This window comes from Urocampus carinirostris, chromosome 18 (genome assembly GCF_059441175.1).
Source record: "Urocampus carinirostris isolate Australia breed hairy pipefish chromosome 18, RoL_Ucar_1.0, whole genome shotgun sequence".
Taxonomy (NCBI): Eukaryota; Metazoa; Chordata; class Actinopteri; order Syngnathiformes; family Syngnathidae; genus Urocampus; species Urocampus carinirostris.
The window spans coordinates 18,798,402-18,817,549 of record NC_142366.1 but is presented as its reverse complement, the minus strand read 5'-3'; the positions used below and the strand labels follow the sequence as shown (position 1 = coordinate 18,817,549).

Sequence of the window (19,148 nt, the reverse complement as noted above, 5' to 3'; positions counted from 1 at the left end):
AAATGCTCTTTCCAAAAAAGGAATGGGCAAAAGCGAGGATTTATCGATTTTTTCAAGTTTTTCTGAAATCATGTCCTACACAATATCATATTGACAAACCACACACCAGTTATCTTTAGCGCTATTAACTTTGGTTGGGTGATGAGCAATGCAGCAATGTGCCAAAAGAGAATGACAGGAAACAATAAAGGCTAGCATCAAACATAGTTACTTTAATACTAGTACCATCTTTGATGCTAAAATAACCTGTTAGAAGTCTTATAATAAGTTTTCTGCTAAAGCGACACGAGCACCCAAAACAATGCTGTTGGCCAATGCAGCTAAAGGCGCCGGTAGTTGCTAATGCGAGGGGACATTTTAGAGAAAATATCCTATGCCGGAAAGAGAAATTGATTTTTTACTCATGAATTTCATGTCCTTTACAATCCAATATTGTCATATCACACAACCATTATCTTGAATGCTATAAACTTGGGGTGGCCGTCAACAAACAATGCAGAGCCGCGCCTACGGAGGATAACAGAAATCAATTACAGCTAGCATCAATAATGCATCAATAATAGAGAAAGCTAGAGCTATTGTCGGTGATAGAAATGAGTGGAGATTAGAGCTAAGATTCATGGCCCGAGCCCGAACCCGAGGCAATTTCGGGCCGGGTCGGGCCTGAAATGTCAGTCATACGGTCGGGTCGGGTCGGGTTCGGTCCTGCTTTTTTTTTTTTTTTTTTTTAAATTAATTAATATTTATAAATATATGTTCATTAAAAATATATACTTAAACTATGTATGGATACTAGACCAAGGAATACTTGTTATAAAATAAATAATTTGGATAAAACGGAGAAGGAGCTGTAATTGCTTTTAACGGAGCCAGAGCATGCTCTGTGCACGTGACGTGACGTGAATGCTGTCCTCTTAATAATCTTCCCCTCCGCAAATTCGCGTGATTTTGGCCTGGTATCCCCGATATGGAGTCGGACCAACAATAAGTTAAGGATAAACTCAAGAGAGGAGAACTGACGAGGAAAACGCACTCTGGTAAGAGTTTTAATAAGCGTTTTATATAGAATACGATCGCTTTTGTCGGAAGTGTACATTGACGTTGGTGACATTTTCATCCGCGTTAAAAAACGCAATTTGCAGAATAAAATCACGCTTTATTGTTTAAATAAACGCGTTATATAGACTAGGATCTCCCAATTATTATAATTAGCTCGCTTTATTGTTTTAATAAGCGTTTTATATAGAATACGATCAGGGGGGGGGGGATTTGCATAGGAGTCGGAAAAGGGCACAACACGTCAACACCCCCTCAATGATAGTGCCGCGCTAAAATCTTAAGGACGTACTACTACTGCTGCTGTGGATTATGGCCCAATGATCAAGTCGTCAAAATGACGGACGCCCTTAAATGTTTTCGCTACCTCAAAAAAAAAAAAACCGTCAATGACAGATTGTCGCTTAATGTAACATCTGCAGTGCAGACACAGAAATATAAAAGATGTAAATGTTTATACAGTTTTATTTAACTTAGGCCTAGATGTTGTAACAAAAGGCAGAGTTTAATTTGTTATCATAAATCACCCCTCTTTATAAATAAAATATGTAATTTCGGGCCCCCTCGGGCCGGGCCAGCAAATCCAGTTAATTAGTCGGGCTCGGTCCGGGTCGGGTTTAATACCCCTCGGGCCTGCGTCGGGCTCGGGTGCTTTTTTTGGGCCCGATCTTACCTCTAGTGGAGATATGTTGTAAAAGAATAGTGGGATGTTTGGGCGCGTTCTAAGGGATGGGCAGGGCACCCGTATGATGCGGCAGGGGTAAACCAGTAAAAGCTGTCGGGCCCTGCTGTTGAACAAAAGAGTGTGTTGTGTCACCTTGACCCGAGTGACATGGCCGCTTTCTTGTGTCCCGTTTCATCTGGAGGGACGAAAGCATGACCAACTTGGGTGCCGAGGTGCCTAACTTGTTTGGAATTTTGGGCATTTGGGTTGGCCATGGTCCAAAAATCTTTGTGTGTTTTTTGCTATTTTTTCCCTTTTATTTTCTTTATTATTGTATGTGTTTGTCTTGCTGTCGTTAACCACTCTTGAGGGATATGACCAAGTTAGATAGATAGATAGATCAATAATGCTAATATATTTGCGGCTAGCATGACCTCTTAGCATTTATGTTAGTCACGCTAGTCTTATCAGCTACGGTCAGTAAACTGCCCAGACTAAGTTTGCTGCAACACGAGTTGCCAAAAGACCTTGTGGCTAATGTTAAAGTCAATCATTATTATGACTATTTTGTGGCCATATTTCCCCAAATAAAATACATGTATATAGTTTAATTCTACATGATGGTGGGAGCAAAGAACTCACGTTCCTTCTTGGCTGAGGTCCCGAACAGAGAGAGGGAGAGTTTATTAACGACAGAGGAATCAGTGCAGACAAGAAAACGATTTCAAAATAAAAGAATACAAGATTGATAAAAGTACAAGAGATATAATTACACTCATTGTTGAAACGTTACTTTATGTGTGTGTTTGTATGAGAAACATTGTTTTTATATTTAGTAATATAAAAACAAGCTAATTACCTTGAGACAGAAAATCAAGAGATTTACATCGAAAACCTGACAGCTTCAGAAAAAATATGCTATTTCTGGAAAAAGAAAGGTCCCTAGCGATTACCTGTCAAATTTTCATTTTTGAAATCAAAATCACGTCCTTCACAATCCATCATACCCCCCATCCAAATCTTTGCGCTATTAACGGGGGGTGGGAGGCGATGAGCAATGCTAAGCGGTGCAAACAGAAGAGGAGAGTCAAGAACGAAACAGGGTAATGATAGCGAGGAGAGTGAAACAGATGCAAAGAGAATGAAAAGAAGGGATCAGCCTGAGCGACCCTCCCTCATAATAGTTTGTTGTGATAAGCCATTGTGAGGCGAGGACGGGAACAGCCGAGGCTGTCAATTTGATTAGCCATTATACGGCATGTTTAATTGCAGTTATTGGATCGTGGTTTCCCCGCTACGCTGGAAAGGGCGCGCTAAGACTCGACCCCACGCCGACGTCAGGTGTGCGCCGAGTGCTTTATTATTACCGCCGGGAGGAAAGGATCCCCCCGACAATTCCTGTGTGTCACCAATGGAGCGAGCGCGCGCCCATTATACCTGCCAATCGACGACCGGCGTAATTGTAATTTCGGTTTTTACTGCGGCGGCATAATCGAGTGGCAAGAGTGTACCATGCAGCTAGGTGAAGAATACAGCGGCACCTCCTTATACGCGCACCTGTAACACGAGAATTTCGGTATACCGGTCGTATTTGTAACAAAAATCTCGCCCGCCGTACGAAGGAAAATCCAGGTCAGGAGCAGTCCCAAAGGCTACCACAAGAGACCGCTCACTGCTCGTGATCGCCTACCACCAGCATTGTCTCATTCGGTTTTCCCATACTACTACAGGCACAAAAATGAAAAAAAAAAAAAAAAGTTCAGTAAAACATTTGTGTGTGTGTGTGTTTATTTAAAGGGGCTGTACGGAATTTATTACTCTCGGCTGCCATCTCCTGGCTTAAAGTCATGATCGCAGCCTTAGTCAGCTCCTTAACGAAATAGCGTGCATATCTTAGATGCGCTCGAAAAAACTATTTTTTTCCGCATCTTCTGTGGGGTTCGGGTTGGCTTTTGGACCATTTGAAATAGGCCTTTTTTTACTTTTACCATTTTCGTGCCACACTCACAAAAAAAACTGCAAAGACAGGCATGAGATCACTCTCGAAACCTTCCTTCCCTTCTACCTGTTGCATGTCCCAGACAGCGTTGCTAAAAGCATGACAAAAGCAGACCGTTGGGATTGGAAAAAATTACAAAATGCTCTTTGAAATCGGTTGGACATTAACAAATATTTAATATAGAAAATATTCTACTTTTTAACGACGCCTCAAACGCAGCACCCCGCCTTTAAAATAACAGTAACTTAAAACTTAAGTGTATAGTAAATTCTACAATAATATAATCTTGGCCGGGGGTCGCTCATACACAAATGTGTCTCTGTCTTGAGCGCCAATATCGAATGCAACTTCTTAAATTTTAGCCTGGATATGGCGAATGTAAAGACTACTTCCAAAGTTTGCAAAGCAGACTTTGAGTATCATGGCAGTACCTCTGTGACACACTAACATTCAAAGTGATCTCTGCAGCGGACAGCAAAGCCTTACAGAGGATCGTAAAAGATCACTGGCTGCCCCCTGCCCAGCCTGGAAGACATTGCCAGCTCTTGCCACCTCAGCAGAGCTAAACACAGGCTGAAGTACTGGAGTGTACACAGCAACATTTTTTTTCGAACTGTTACCAGATCAAAGACGGCCAGAATGAACAGACTGAGCTATCAACACACGAAACCAAAAGCACAGATAGGTCACGTGAAACACAGTTTTAAGTGCAATATTACAGTTGTGTATAGTTTACTATTTAAGTGCTTAGTGTAATCAGGGTTGGGTAGGTTTACTTTAACTTGATTACTTTCAATTACTTTTGGATTACTCCAATACCAAATATGCTAATATGAAATGAAATGATCTGCATTTATATAGCGCTTTTCAAGTAGCTCAGGAGGTAGAGCGATCGTTTTAGGATTAAGGGATCCCAGTTCGAATCCCGGCTTGTCCGTGTTACATGCCGAAGTGTCCTTGGGTAAGACATTGAACCCCCAATAACCAGGTTAGCGCCTTACATGGCTGCAAAGATCACGGCCGCTATTGGGAAATGTGAAACATTTGGGAAGTCACTGACTTGAAAAGCGCTATATAAATGCAGATCATTTCATTTCATTTTCAAGTCAATGACTTCTCAAAGCGCTTTACAATGTGCTCCACATTTCCCAATAGCGGCCTTGCAGCCATGTAAGGCGCTAACCTGCTTATTGGGGGTATTAGGGGTTCAGTGTCTTACCCAAGGACACTTCGACATGTAACACGGACGAGCCGGGATTCAAACTGGGATCCCTTGATCCCAAGACGAGCACTCTACCTCCTGAGCTACTGCCGCTAATAAAAGACAAAATAAACTAAATATGATAGACACGTGGTAAGCTTTCTCTCCTGGCTTTGATCTCTTTGATCTCCGGCAAAACTAACATAAAATGCGACAGAAACAAAATAAAAATAAATCCAAACAGCTTGCCAACATCATTTTTGCTGTTCCATGTATTCCGTTACTCCCCAAGCCTGCACAAAATTTAGTCATTTTATTCATATTTAGTATTGGGAGTAATCCAAAAGTAATTGAAAGTAATCGAATTAAAGTAACCCTACCCAACCCTGAGTGTAATGGTAGTCCTTAGTCTGTGCAGCCCTTTGAGACTTGTGGTTAAGGCCTATACAAATAATCATGACTTGACTTTTGTATCAAACCTGTAAACCTCTGCCGATTGTTCCCCTTATAAAAAATTGCAATTCTTCCTTATTAAGTAATAATAAAGCTTACAAACAAAACACAAACCCCATTTACTCACAGCAAGACAGTGTTCGTAGAATAAATACTGCGACGATATCAGCAATCTACAATCTTGTCGTCCAGTGATCGAGACGATCTGAATTAGAGCTGAAATTGCCAAAAGAAGAGATCTGTGTCCACCCCCCTATATTGTTACTTGGAATGATCCCAAAAATGTAAAAAGGACAGACTTCCTCAATGGTAAGCACTCATAATAAATGTGAATTACATTAATACCATTGTATTTATTCTATGAATTATTATTTCAATGCGTTTTTAGTGATCAGGAAGAGTTTTAAAGCAATTTAGGCTTCAGTTGGATGCTTTTGGGAGGACTGGAACAGAGAAATTCGATTTTGATTATTTCATATCGGCAAAATTTTGCCTCGTTACGCGAGCAATTTGAGCTGCAACGATCCTGGAGCAAATTAAGCTTGCGGAACGCACGGCTGGTAGCAGCCCTTGTAGACAAATCAACCATACGAGACCGATAATGGAGCTTCACTATTGGTTGCCGGGGTTGTGCAAGCACGGTCGGACGCCATCTTGAAAATGGAATCATGCAATCCAGGAAAAAGCCTCAACGCACGTGCACTCAACCTGAATAAGGGCAGGCCGATTGTCTCTTTCTGATTGACTGACAGGTGTCAAAAAGGCGTGGCTCAAATATTACAGGGTGGTTATTGAATTTGTAGCACCTCGACCCCGCCTTTCTCCGGCTGCCTCGTCGTTCAGCCCGCCGCTTTTGTTCTGTTCCATTTCAATTTGCGCTGAAAATCTGCAGAATTTTCAGCCTGACTGCCTAAGAAGCAAACTAGCTGTGAAATTGCCTCTCACCCGGGAGCGCGGGACCCCCCCAGCACAACCCTAACCCCCCACCCCCCCCAAAAAACCACTGTGTTCTCTTGCGACATGGTACCCCCTTGCTTGTCTTTGTCCCCTACTGACTCAGCCCTCCTGCCCGCTGCCACAAATGCATGCACAAACAACAGTTGAGGTAAAATGTCATCAAGAAAAATAGAAATCTGAGAAGAACCCCGACAACCATCGATTGGATCGCAGAAGCTTGATGCAAAAAAACAACAAAAAAGCACTCAAGATTTTTGGCATCCATCTTATTCGAAATCAAATCCGTTACAAAATTGATTAGCTTTACATTACCGTATTTTTTGCACTATAAGTGGCAGCCCCCTTAAATTAGTCTTGTCATATATTTTTAATACATACCGTAAATTCCGGACTATAGAGCGCACCTGATTATAAGCCGCACCCACCACATTTTAAGAGGAAAACCGATTTTGGACTCACACAAGCGGCACCTGTATATAAGCCGCATGCGCCCACATTTAAAACATGTAACACAATCACAAAATTAGCTCGAACCCGGCTTTGAATCCCGCTATTGTAAAGGAATATAAAGTACACAGTCCAAAAACCACAGCCGGCAAAATGAATAGAAAATGATATCGGTACTTAAGGTTTGATGCAGACCTGCAGAGTACGGGTACCCGTTGGAACTAATCCAAAGGTAAGGGTGGGAAAAATATATATCCACTATTGTCCGCCGCGACAACAGGTCTCATTCACCTTTACCCCACTTCCCATCAGCCCGTGTTTGCTCCGCCCCTCTTTTTTAATTCGCTAAACATATCAGAATAAGTGTCTCAAATAAATACATTACAAAAATATACAGGTGCAAATACATATTATACATCGGTTACACGTATTTACAAAGAAAGACGGTACACCTCACACTGAGGTTTTTGAGTTTTCCTTGCCCGCATGCTGGTTTAAGATCAGGTAATTGTGTAATTTTGTAACTGTAATCCTGTGCAGTCCTTTGAGACATTTTTGTGATTAAGGGCTATATAAATAAATTTGACTTGACTTGACACCGAGAGAGTTTTCAAAGCTTTAATAATAATATTATAACCTTCATCCCAAACCGTGCCTGTAAAGGGTAGCAAAACGCTACTAGTAACACGCTCGTACTTGTAGAAACCACGGTAAACCGTCCTCATCTTCCTCCTTATAACTGACGTCATCAAAATCGTCTTCCCCAGTATGGGAAAGAGACTTTGTCATATAGACGTTGTCCCATGCGCCCTTATTCAAAAACACGCTAGCACCACGCTCGCAAAGCGAAGTTTACGTGCAGTAGATCTGTTTAAATCTTGCTCGTTTGCTTTTAGCTTGAAAGCTACGTCATGTGCCTTTCTTTTTGCAATTTGCATGATGAGGATATGTCTACGCTAATTTAATTTGTGCACAAGCTAAGAAGTTGCAGTCTTCCTCGGCGCATATATTCCACCGGTCTAAATCTTACCTTTTGTACTCGAGCGCCGCTGGCGGCTGTTAGAAAATCACATAAATTGGCTGCATCACTGAATAAGCTGCAGGGTTGAAGGTTTGGGAAAAAAGTAGTGGCTTATAGTCCGGAATTTACGGTAATTAATTTGATTCATAAAGAAATAGGCAATAATTTGCCACTCAACGTGCTTTATAGAAACATTCAGTGTACAATAAGACAGTAAAATCCCTTCCTTTATCCCCATCCAATTACCTGAAACCCTATTAGGCGTACCAAACTATAAGGCGCATGAAATTGAGACAACAGTAAGAGCTACCATAAGAGCTCTTTATACACTTAGGACTCATACTAATGCAATGATTAATCAATATTTTAAGTATTTCAATTTAAAATCGCAAAATTTTGTTTGCAACGGGAAGCAAACCCAAATCGCGGGAGTCAAGGCGCAGATACTTTACTCATAGACCACTAGAGGTGCAGCTCACATATGAAAAGGCATTAGAGCTTATCTTGTCATGACACAATTGATTTGCATAGTGCATTCAGACAGGCTAAACGATCCACTTCTTCACCTCGGCGTCAATAACCTCTCGGTTCCATTAACTCTGCCTGCCAAGCCTTATCCATGTGCAAGCCTGTCTATGGGTGTCGCGTAGTGATAACGTCACGTTTAACCCCTTTTAACCCCCCACTTTTATCGGATATTGACAATTATAGACGATCCCAGTCACCCTGCTCGCAGGTACTTTGATTACCTGCCGTCAGTTCGCCGACTTCACGTCTTAAAGAGAGTTTTTACCCTTCCGCTTTCCGTATGTTCAACGGAAATTGATTTAGGTTATTATGTTTAGTATTATGCCAACGGCGTTCCTCCGACCTATTCTACTCTAGTCTTGGTATTTACATGTTCTTTCTTTTTAAACTATTCTATATCTAATTACCGTATTTTCCGCACTATAAGGCACACCTAAAAGCCTTCGTTTTTTTTTTTCAAAAGCTGACCATGCGCCTTATAATAATAATAATAATTTCCTTTGTATTGTCATTCTTTGTAACAATGTACACAGAACGAAATGTCGATACACCTGACCCGTTGTAGCGAGCCGATGCAGCCGCAAAGTCTTGCAACTAAGGCAAGTAGCCGCCGACTAGATTTTTCCCCGAAGGCGAAGTCGTCCGCGGTGTATGCTGGGATTTATATACCGGCGTTTCATTTCCTAACCAATGTGTCAATCATCATTTGAATCAGTCACTATTGGCTAAAGTTATTCGGAGGTAAAGAGGGCGAATCCTTTTTATCATTTATAGGCTCGCATAGGCTAAAGGGGCGAAACAATCGAATCAAATCAAAGCGGCGCTGCCACGAGCGGCTGCCTTTTCCAGCAGCTGCCCTATTTGTTTTATTGTCTGCTCCTATCTTCTGTGTTTTTTCTTCCCGTTTTGACAACTACACTATGGATTACTTCTATCCTATGTGACATGGGTTTTAGCGCACAACAATGCGTGTATTCAAGGAATTTCAACTCCTTGCCCTGAAGAATTCTCGTGCCGGCGTGATGAAGGGGCCTATCGTGGAAGAAGAGCCGGAGCTAGCGAAGCGGCTAGCGGCGTTATAAGTCTTCGGTACCATCCGTAATCATGGTAAATGCGAACTCACGACCAAATAAGATCATCGAGTGCCGGTGGAAAACATCGAAGCGCACAGGGAGCGCAGTTGCTGTGTTTTGCGGAAACGTGGCTCACGTTTAGCATTCCGGACGCTAACGTGTAGCCACCCGGAGCTACCCGGAGCTTTCCGGCTTCAACGCCGCTAAACAGAGACAGGAAAGCCGGGGGGAATCGGAGAGGAGGCGGACTTGCTATAACGAGGTGGTGTATCCCTGGATTTTCACAAAGAAAAGTTTTCCATCTGCCGCAGGGATGTCGAACTTTTGGACTGGTGTGACGTCATCCACTTCGCTACAAGCACCCCTAGGGCATCATGTTAATCTGTTAATAAACAACGGGGTAGACTGCTGGAAGTGTGAATTTCCCTGCGGGGATGAATAAAGTATCTATCTATCTATCTATCTATCAAAGCCGAAAAAGATGAATGTGAATCACACGTTGGGTTGCACTACGGCATAGAGAAAAACATTTCTTACTAGTCTGTGTTTGTAAATATTTTACTGTCCTGGATTTACTACACTCCCGGTTGTAAGAAGACCATGGTTACGTATCATTATTGAACGTGATGGCTGCAAGAGAACTTAGGTGAGCTATGCGGCTTTAAAGTTTCCCGGTATCTTGTTTTAGAACGATCTTGATGTTTCTGTGATGAGTCTATTTTTAAACTAAATTCAATTCAAAGTGTTTATTGTCAAATGCACAGTAAAGAACCCCGTTTCCCTGCACAATAAAATTCTTACTTTGTTGTCCACACAGTTGCCAGCAAAAAATAAAATGGAAACTAAGAAATGTTTGGCATTTCTTGAATCCCAAGACTTTAACCTTCCCAATGATATCTGGAACGATGCATTTGAGTGATTGGTGACATCGTACAGACACTGTTTCCGTACATGTCTGAGACACGTATTTGCTTCTTTGCAAGCGTTCGGAATGTTAAGGGGGTAATAAGTTGGACTGAACTATCTGACTTCGACGTTCCCATTGTAGCGCCTTATGATCCGGTGCGCCTTATGTGTGGAAAATATAGGACCAAAAACTATTTTTTGGGGGTGCGCCCTATAACCCGGTGCGCCTTATAGTGCGGAAAATACGGTACCTTGTATTATACACTACGATATCTTTTTTTACTCTATTCTTTTTATTCTTTTAAATCTATTATTTTATCAGAGTGTTCGCGTGTCAGATGATTTCTTGTATATATCATGTTTATGGTTTATGAATAAATAAATAAATACAATACAAAAAAGTTTAACATGCATACGTACGGAAATGAGCTTGCATCGTACTTTGTTCAAAGACTTTGTTTTCTAGTTTTGTCTTTCGCAACGTTATGATAAATCATTACTAAAATACAGAAGAACACGGTAAAACATCGAGTAGTAACACACATTTACAATTACTGGCGGACTGGGTTATAAGGCGTAGGTTTAAGATTCAGGCCAATTTGTTTTTTTTTAATAGTCCGAAATAAAGGGTAAAATAGAAAACCATTACCACTCAATTGCTGTTCAATAACTATGGGGTTTATTTAAGATTTTTTGGGTGATTAGAAAAATAAAAGGGCAAAATCTGTACATTTGATTTATAAAACCACTCAACCAGCAACCCCCCCCAAAAAATCTCTTGTTGCTAGTTCTTCGTGCTGTATGGAATTTGGAACTTTGTTACTCTCTGCCGCCATATCCTGCCTTTAAGTCATGATAGCAGCCTCATTCAGTCAGTCAGTCGCATGTAAGTACCTACATTTCTTGGACGCACTTGAATAAACTCTTCATTTTTCGTCTTTTTTTTTGCACTTTGGGTTTTCGCTTGGACTGTACTAAAACAGGTCTTTTCTTACTTTCACCATTTTCATGCTACACCGACAAATTAAAAAAAAAACCTGTGGGGACAAGCATGACGTCACTCTCCAGGAAAGATAAAATGGTCTCTATTGTCATTAAGAACAATGTGGTGAAAATAGTTTGAAATCAGATAAGACATGGAACCATAATAAAGTTTTTAGAGGTGGTGTCTGTATCCTCAAAATATTCTACTTGCTGTCACCATCATCACTCATATTGTTGCAAGTATGTTGCAAGTATGTCGCAAGTATGTGAAATTTTTAGATGCGTACGAATAAACTCTTCCTTTTACAACTTTTTGGGGGGTTTGGGTTTGCATTTGGACTGTATTTGAAACAGTCCTTTTCTTACTTTCACCGTTTTCATCCTAGGATAAAAGAAAACCGTGAACACGCACATAATAGAGAAAAAAATTTAATTTAAACATTTTTAAAGACGCCTCCACCTTTAACGTGAAAAATAAGATCACATTATGTCAGAATACTCCAAAATATAAGGTAGTGTTTAGAGAATGTCTAAGGTTGTAAGAGTAATTTCCTTTTGTAATAATGCAATGGAAAAATAATGCGTCGTACCAAATAATTCCCTACTTTTCATTAAGCAGCAACAATATTTCCAAATAAATCAATAAAATTGAATACACATTTTTCTATACAATTGAAAATACACATAGTTTTCACTGGCTTGGGTGCTTATTTAGCGTGGTGATGGCCCTGGGGGAGACACTATAAGAAAATAAGGGTATTTTTTATAGAACTTTTATAAAAATGTTTTCTTTCTCGATTTTAAACAGGGGGGAAATTGTGAAAGAATGGTCAAGCTAGTTTATCTTGGGGCAACAAATCAATTTTTTATCAATTAATCAATGAAATTTGACAGCTCTACGACAACTACGCTGATGAAATTTGATTGCGAGGCAGAAATATATTACCCATCGGGTAGGATTCAGAATGGATCATAAACAAGCCCACAACGGTTTATTGAACAGAGCCCGAAACAGAGCTGTCTCAAAAGCGGCTACGGCAAAGACGACGCCAAAACCAGAAACCACATTTTTGTCCAGCTGTGGTTATAGAGCAAGCTTCACAACTTTTCCGCCCAGTTTTAAAAAAAAAAAAAACCGCAATAAGCGTCTATTGCCGTTTGAGCTACCGGCGCCGATCAGCTTCACAATACGCCGTAATGAGTCAATATATGTAAATCTTTACTAGGCAAACACGGCGGGAAACAAAAGCATTTAACTAGCGCTCTCGCCCGCGAGCCTCCGACCATTCAGCGCCGGTAATTTCTCGATATTGAAAGGCATAATTGCCCGCTATTTGAAGATATTCATGCCCAATTTTTGAAATTAATTTCAATTGGGGAGAAATGTAGAAATGTCAGCTCCAGTGAAAGGGATTTGATTTCAATTATCCTCACTCAAAGGGCTGTGATTTCCAAATACACTTAAGCAAAATTATGACAAGAATTTCTGTTCGGCAAAATTCAGTGTTTAAAGAGCGATTAGGCGATAATGGGGCGGCTTTGAGGCGGCGGTAAATGCAGCCGTCTCCCTCTGAAAGGCACTCAATTATCTCTGATTGCTCCCGCTATAATGTATCAAATAGAGATACCTGCTATTGCCGTAATTTGTGTGAAAATTAACACGGTGCAATTTCCACTAGAAGGAAAAAAGGCAGCTCTAATGGGTGCCTGAGCGTACATCAATAAAGCAACAGGGGGAGGAAAAAGGGACTCGGGGAAGATGGCGAGGAGGAGAGAATAAGTGGGGGTGCTAACGAGGGAACGGGGGGGAGGCTTGGGCAAAGGAGCAGGGCCGAGAAAACGCCGAAGAAAAAGAGGAAGAAGAGGCAAAGATTTGGCACCGGATATGGAGAAAGAGACCATTCCAGTTAAGCGCCACGGACGTGAGTGGGCAGAGTGAAGAGAACAGCGAGGGAGAGAAAGAAATTTAATTTACTGAAAATATTACAAATTGCACCTGTGCATATCTCCCCCCAAATTACCAACCAATCAAGGCAGAGTGCCCATTACTCGCCCATTAAATGGAGATCGGATCACGCTCAGAAGCTGTCCAGCCGGAGCCGGTGCACGAGTGAAAGGTAGAGTGAGATGGATGGGGAGATGGGGAAAGAGGGAGGGAGAAGTGAGCAGAAGCGGCCCCCACAGTGATGGTAAATGTAGCATGATGCTAAACAGAAAAAAAAGGACCCAACAACAATTGTGTTGACATTCCAGTGGCGGATGCAGTAACAAGAAAACCTGATTGCCTTTCTGGCTCATCATTCGGGAGTTACCGTTTATTCCGCACTATAAGGCGCACTGGGTTATAAGACGCACCCCCTAAAATAGTCTTTTTGTTTATATTTTTCATATACAAGGCGCACTGGATTACAGGGTGCATGGAATTGAAACTAAAGTAAGGGCTAGGGTTGCACTAAAGATAATAAAAGTGCACTACAGACGCTCCCCTACTTATGACCATTAGATTTATGTAAAACGGTAGCTACAAACATTTTTTTCGGGATGTCGAAAATTATCCGGACATTGTTGTAATTTTGATTTTGTATTGAGTGTATCTTTTTCCGAGTACAGAACATTAGAATAGTGTTTCTTTTTGTTTGCCTCTAACGACGTGTGGCGATCCACCCCGAAGAAGAGATCTGCTTCCTCTTCGTAGTTTGTGTGTAAACATTCTATACTGTATCTCCAGCGCGCTCAGAACTTTGACATCTTTGTTGTTTATTATCTCGTGCATCCATTCAATATGGTTGGTGTAAAGTGTAAAGAAGAGGCGAGCTGTTTCTTTTGAAACGAAAGTAGAATAAGAAAGCTTGATGCGGTTGAGAAAACGGTTGGATCGCTTTGTTTTGGCCACTCGCCAACATAGAGGGGGACCTCTTGAAGCTTATCTTCCAAAAGTAAGTTACACTTTATTTTATTTATCTTTATAGAGCAAATTATTATATGAAATGTTTATATTTTAGTACAAAACAATACAAGTTACATATACAAGCCTTAAACATACTTATATAAACCTTAAACATACAGAATATAGCAATGAAGCAACTTATGAACAAATTCAACTCACGAACAATCTCATTCGTAAGTAGGGCAGCGTCTGTACTTGTGCATTGATCCGTCTGAATATATTACTGAACACAATTGGACAACATTATTAGATGCAATGGGAATCAAACCCGGGGTGCAGCGGAAAAGGCACCAGATCTTTTCCACTAATCCACCCTGGATACAGACTCATGGAAAGGCATTATATTTTGGATGTTATTATCGGGCCGGGCCGCAAGAATATAGACAAGGTTGTGGACCACTGAAACACAGTATTGTATCACCAACTGGCAACGTCTTCAGGAAGCGTACAAGATTCTGAACTGACTGTGAAAGGCATTGTGGGAAGTAATTTGGTCACCCTAAAATATATAAATGAAAGTATGGCCGCACGTATTCAAAACATTTGTCACTTACAATGCTTTAAGATGAGAAAAAGGGGTAACACATACTAATTGTTATACCAAAGACAAATGTTAGAGAATGGAAAACACAGAAAGTCATCCAGAAAGAATTGAATAAAGGCAAAAAGGCAAAATGAGGAACCATCTATTTAGTGTCTGATGATGAATCGGACTTCGAAGGACATTAAACAAATACATTGTAAATTTTATGTTGGAATCGTGTTCATAGATTATGATGTCGATAATCATTTTAATCATGGCTGCACGTATTCAACAACGTTTGTCAAATGCAATGTTTAGTTCGAGCTGAGAAAAAGTGAAATAAAATTTTATACCGATTTTTAATACAAAAAAAAAACGGGGTGCGCGTTGTTCACGATTGAGTTACACACCAATAAATACAGTGCATCAAAAATTGTTAAGAGGGAATGAGTTCCCAGCACCCTTAGAACACACTGTAAATGTAAGTATCCAACACATTACATTGATGGCCAAGTATTAGTAGGGGTGCTCTGAACTTGTGATCACAGTAACCGGGTGATATGAGCACTGCAGCAGATGGTCGTCTTTATTACTAGTGGTTTTCCGTGTAATATGTAATGACTAAGTGCGGAACACAATGCTCGAGAGACTACCGATCGTAGTCTGCAACTGGAACCATATAGAAACGATGGATGACTGAGCGTGCGAGGGTTTTATTCAGCCCGCAGTTTAAAGTGCCCGTGCCCTCAGGTACACCAACAGCCTTCTAAGTGGCTACAGTGACAGCAGAAATTGGGCTTCTGGGTTACAATCTGTCGCCACAGAGTCACAAATAGCAAAGGATTGAGCGCAGTGGATTAAAAAAAAAACTGACAGGAGTGTTAAAGCAATGGTTATAACGAAATGGGACAGGGGAAAAACAGACTGGACAGTCGCTCTCAAGTTAAAGTGTTGTTAAATCCGGTGGTCAAGCTAACAAAGTGTTCCCAAGGCTAACAGTTCCCCTTCTAACCCTGACTAGCACACATTTATGATGAAACCCCAAACTAGAATGTAGCACACGTTTGGATATGGTGCTCCATGAATGTGGAGAATTTGGCTCCGCAGCACCATCATCTGGAGAAATCTGATGCAATTCGAGTATGTTGTTTTATGGGGAATTATGTTTGTGATCAATGGGGTGATTGAGCATTACCTCAGGCCTGAGAGTCGCTCGGCTGCAGCTTGGGCAGATGGGTCCATGCCGGGAAAAGGCGATGGGCAAACGCTTGATCTTGTTCTGACAAGCTTGGTCCTCACACACCAACCAACCCTTAAAAAGACACACAAACACACAGTTAGGGACACTTAACCTGCCAGAAAAGCCCCGATAAAATTTTCATCCGCGTGTTCATTTACATCCGGGTTGTGAGACGGGTAAAACATGCGTAGGACCTAAAAGTTTTTTCAAGTTGTTTCATTAAATCATGAAAGACTATTCCAGGCATGTCAGTCCAGGACAACGGTATGGTTTCACAAAAAGCCCTTTTTCTACCAAAATATTTTTAGCGATTTTAATTGAAGGAATCAATACAATTAAAAGGTATTTGAATCTTTATCCATTTATCCCTACCTATCTGTGATCAGGGAGTCATTTAATTTGAGCTAGCGTTGTTCTAAAAAGTTAAAGATTTTCAAGTTCTGAAGAAAAAAATTGATTGTAACATTATTTAACAGTAGCTTTTAATAATTCAGGAGAAAAAAAGACTCCAACTCACACTAAAAGAGTTTGAATATATAATTATGAATATGGGCGCGTAGTACATGTAACATCTGATTCACGACCCTCTGAATTACGTCCACCTGTACTTACAACCAAGGCCAGCAGATGCTCATTCTTTCCAGGGAAGAGTATGATTTTTAAGCAGATGCTCACTTTTCCACCGAATGCTTAATTTCTTAAATTACATGTCTAGCGCCATAGGACGTAGCATTCCAGCAACACGTAAGACAATTTTGGCCACCAAATGGTACAGCAATACAACACTACACTAAGTACAGTAACTGGCTACCGTCTGTGCAGAATATGGCACCATTGTAATGGATTTGACATTTTCTGACGAGACCGATGCCAGTTGTAAGTCGCATGTTACCTGTGCAAGTCATACCCAAAATTAAACTTTCTGAACAGTACCTACTTTCACGTCGGTCGACACTTTGTATTTTTAAAAAACAGCTATCTCATTGACTTTAATCTAATATGTTGGATTGAAGTATATTGCAGTCAAAGGCAACATGGGAAAAGAAAACATCCCTTCTTTAATGGTTTTCAGCTCAACCTATATGAGTACAAATAAGCTAGAAAAGGATAGATAAACGTAAACCTGCCAGACAGGCAACACCGCAGGCAGCCACATTTAAGACCCCCTGCCTGCGGGTTCAGCTAGTGACCCAGGACAGGTGCTTTGGCCAGACTATCTCAATAGTGTCTTACTCTTACAAGCAGCCCACCCACGCCCATTAGCTTCGTATGCCCTGTTATTACTAAATCGGGAGGGGGGTCTCGAGGGGGGTTAATACCCAACTAATGACACAGCGTAAGACCACAGTTATCAATGCCCAGACTTCCTTCCATTCACAGACTCCAAATAAACCCCCTCAGCACCTGCAAACTCAACACTCCGCCAAGGCGCCGTGGTGAAAAGTTCCAATTACAGAAGCAATTACGCAAATCTGATTCAATCTATAGATTAGATTGACAAACAAAGAGCCAGAAATTTAAATCAAGGAACTCCTGAGGTGCAGGGAGAGTGCACAAGGTGGCTTCTAATCAAGCTATTTTCAGGAGAAGGTGTACGGTCTGACATTGGCATCAAAAAAAGGCCCATAATTACATAATTATATGAGTGGATACACGTCATAATGCATGCGGCAGTCGAAGAGACGTATTATTAATATTAAAAAATTCTGTGTGTGTTAGTCATAAGGATGGGTATCTCGATTATAAGCATGAGTTGTTTCTGCATAGTCAAGCTTTTATCTTATTTCAAGCTTTTTTCTAAAATGCTGCCCATATAGTAACCGAAAATCTTAGAAATTTAAGAAAAGGCTCGTCATTTGAGAAGCAATAAAGTGTTTAAAATACCTGGAATTTGAACAACACGTGAAGGGTTTTGTGTGTCTGTACGCGGTGTGAAACTCGAACAGACGGAGTTTACAACTGAAAGATATTCACTACAAACAGTTGGCCAGGTGACAGTTGTCAAAGCGAGGATCAGTGTGTCTGTAATGAATGTCTGTTCTCTTGCCATTGTTGGTATTTTGTCCTTACATTGTTGGTACAGAAGCTCCCCTACTTACGACCATTCGACTTACGAAAAACGGTAGATACGAAACATCATTTCCGGGATGTCGAAAAATATCCATACATTGCTGTAAGTTAGATTTTGTATCGTGTCAACCTTTATCCGAGTACAGGACATTACTGTAGTGCTTCTTTCCGCCGCTACCGGCGTGTATTGGCGCTGTGAGAGGTCACCCGTCGTCCACCCCGAAAAAGAAATTAGCTTCCTCTTTGAACTTTGACATTTTTATTGTTTAACATCCATTCAATATGGTTGGTGTAAAGTGTAAAGAAGAGTTGAGTCGTTTCATTTGAAATGAAAGAGGAATAAGAAAGCTTGATGCGGTTGACAAAATGGTTGGATCGCTTTTTTCGGCCACTTTCTACCACAGAGCAGGATGTGCCTAACTCTTGAAGCTCATCTTCCAAAAGTAAGTTAAACTTTACTTTATTTATCTTTATAGAGGATATTAATTTATGAATTGTTTATTTTTTTAGTACAATACAAGTCTTAAACATACAAAATATAACAATGAAGCAACTTACGAACAAATTTAACTTACTTGGCTACACAGTCCTCATCAACATCAAATATGGGTAATAATTGAATAATATAGATATGGATAGAATATAATAAGTAATCTTAATAATTAGAACAATTCCTCATGAAAATAATGTACAAATCTATAGATACAAGAGATCGGTTACTAAAAATAGCCTATGTGTGTTGAGTAATGTAAATGATTGCAAATATGACCGATTTTTTATATATTTTCCCCATCTTGAACAACAATCGAATGATAAAATATAAGACTGACTGACTGAAAGATTTCATAAAAAAATATTGCTCCTGGAAGGGGGAAGTATCTCATGTGGGGCCCCTTCTCAAGATTTCTTTATTTTCTCATAAGTTTTTGGGGAGTTTTTACTTGGCTTTATGTTGGTTTCAGATGAAGGGATGTAATGGTGGTCTGTGCAGCCCTTTGAGACTTTTGTGATTAAGGGCTATACAAATAAACATGACCTGACTATTACATGTTACCTGTAGTAACACAGTTATGAATGTT

The 19,148-nt window shown here is 40.6% G+C and overlaps 1 protein-coding gene across 2 annotated transcripts in view; it reads right to left on the bottom strand.

Annotated features, from left to right (window-relative positions):
* The window catches only part of pola1 (polymerase (DNA directed), alpha 1), a 113,402-nt gene that overhangs the window by 21,359 nt on the left and 72,895 nt on the right, over positions 1 to 19,148 (bottom strand). For both annotated transcript variants that reach the window (XM_088322554.1, XM_088322553.1), the window contains exon 35: positions 15,955 to 16,071. In XM_088322554.1, coding sequence (XP_088178680.1) covers positions 15,955 to 16,071 — 117 coding nt within the window. The remainder of the gene's footprint in view (positions 1 to 15,954; positions 16,072 to 19,148) is intronic.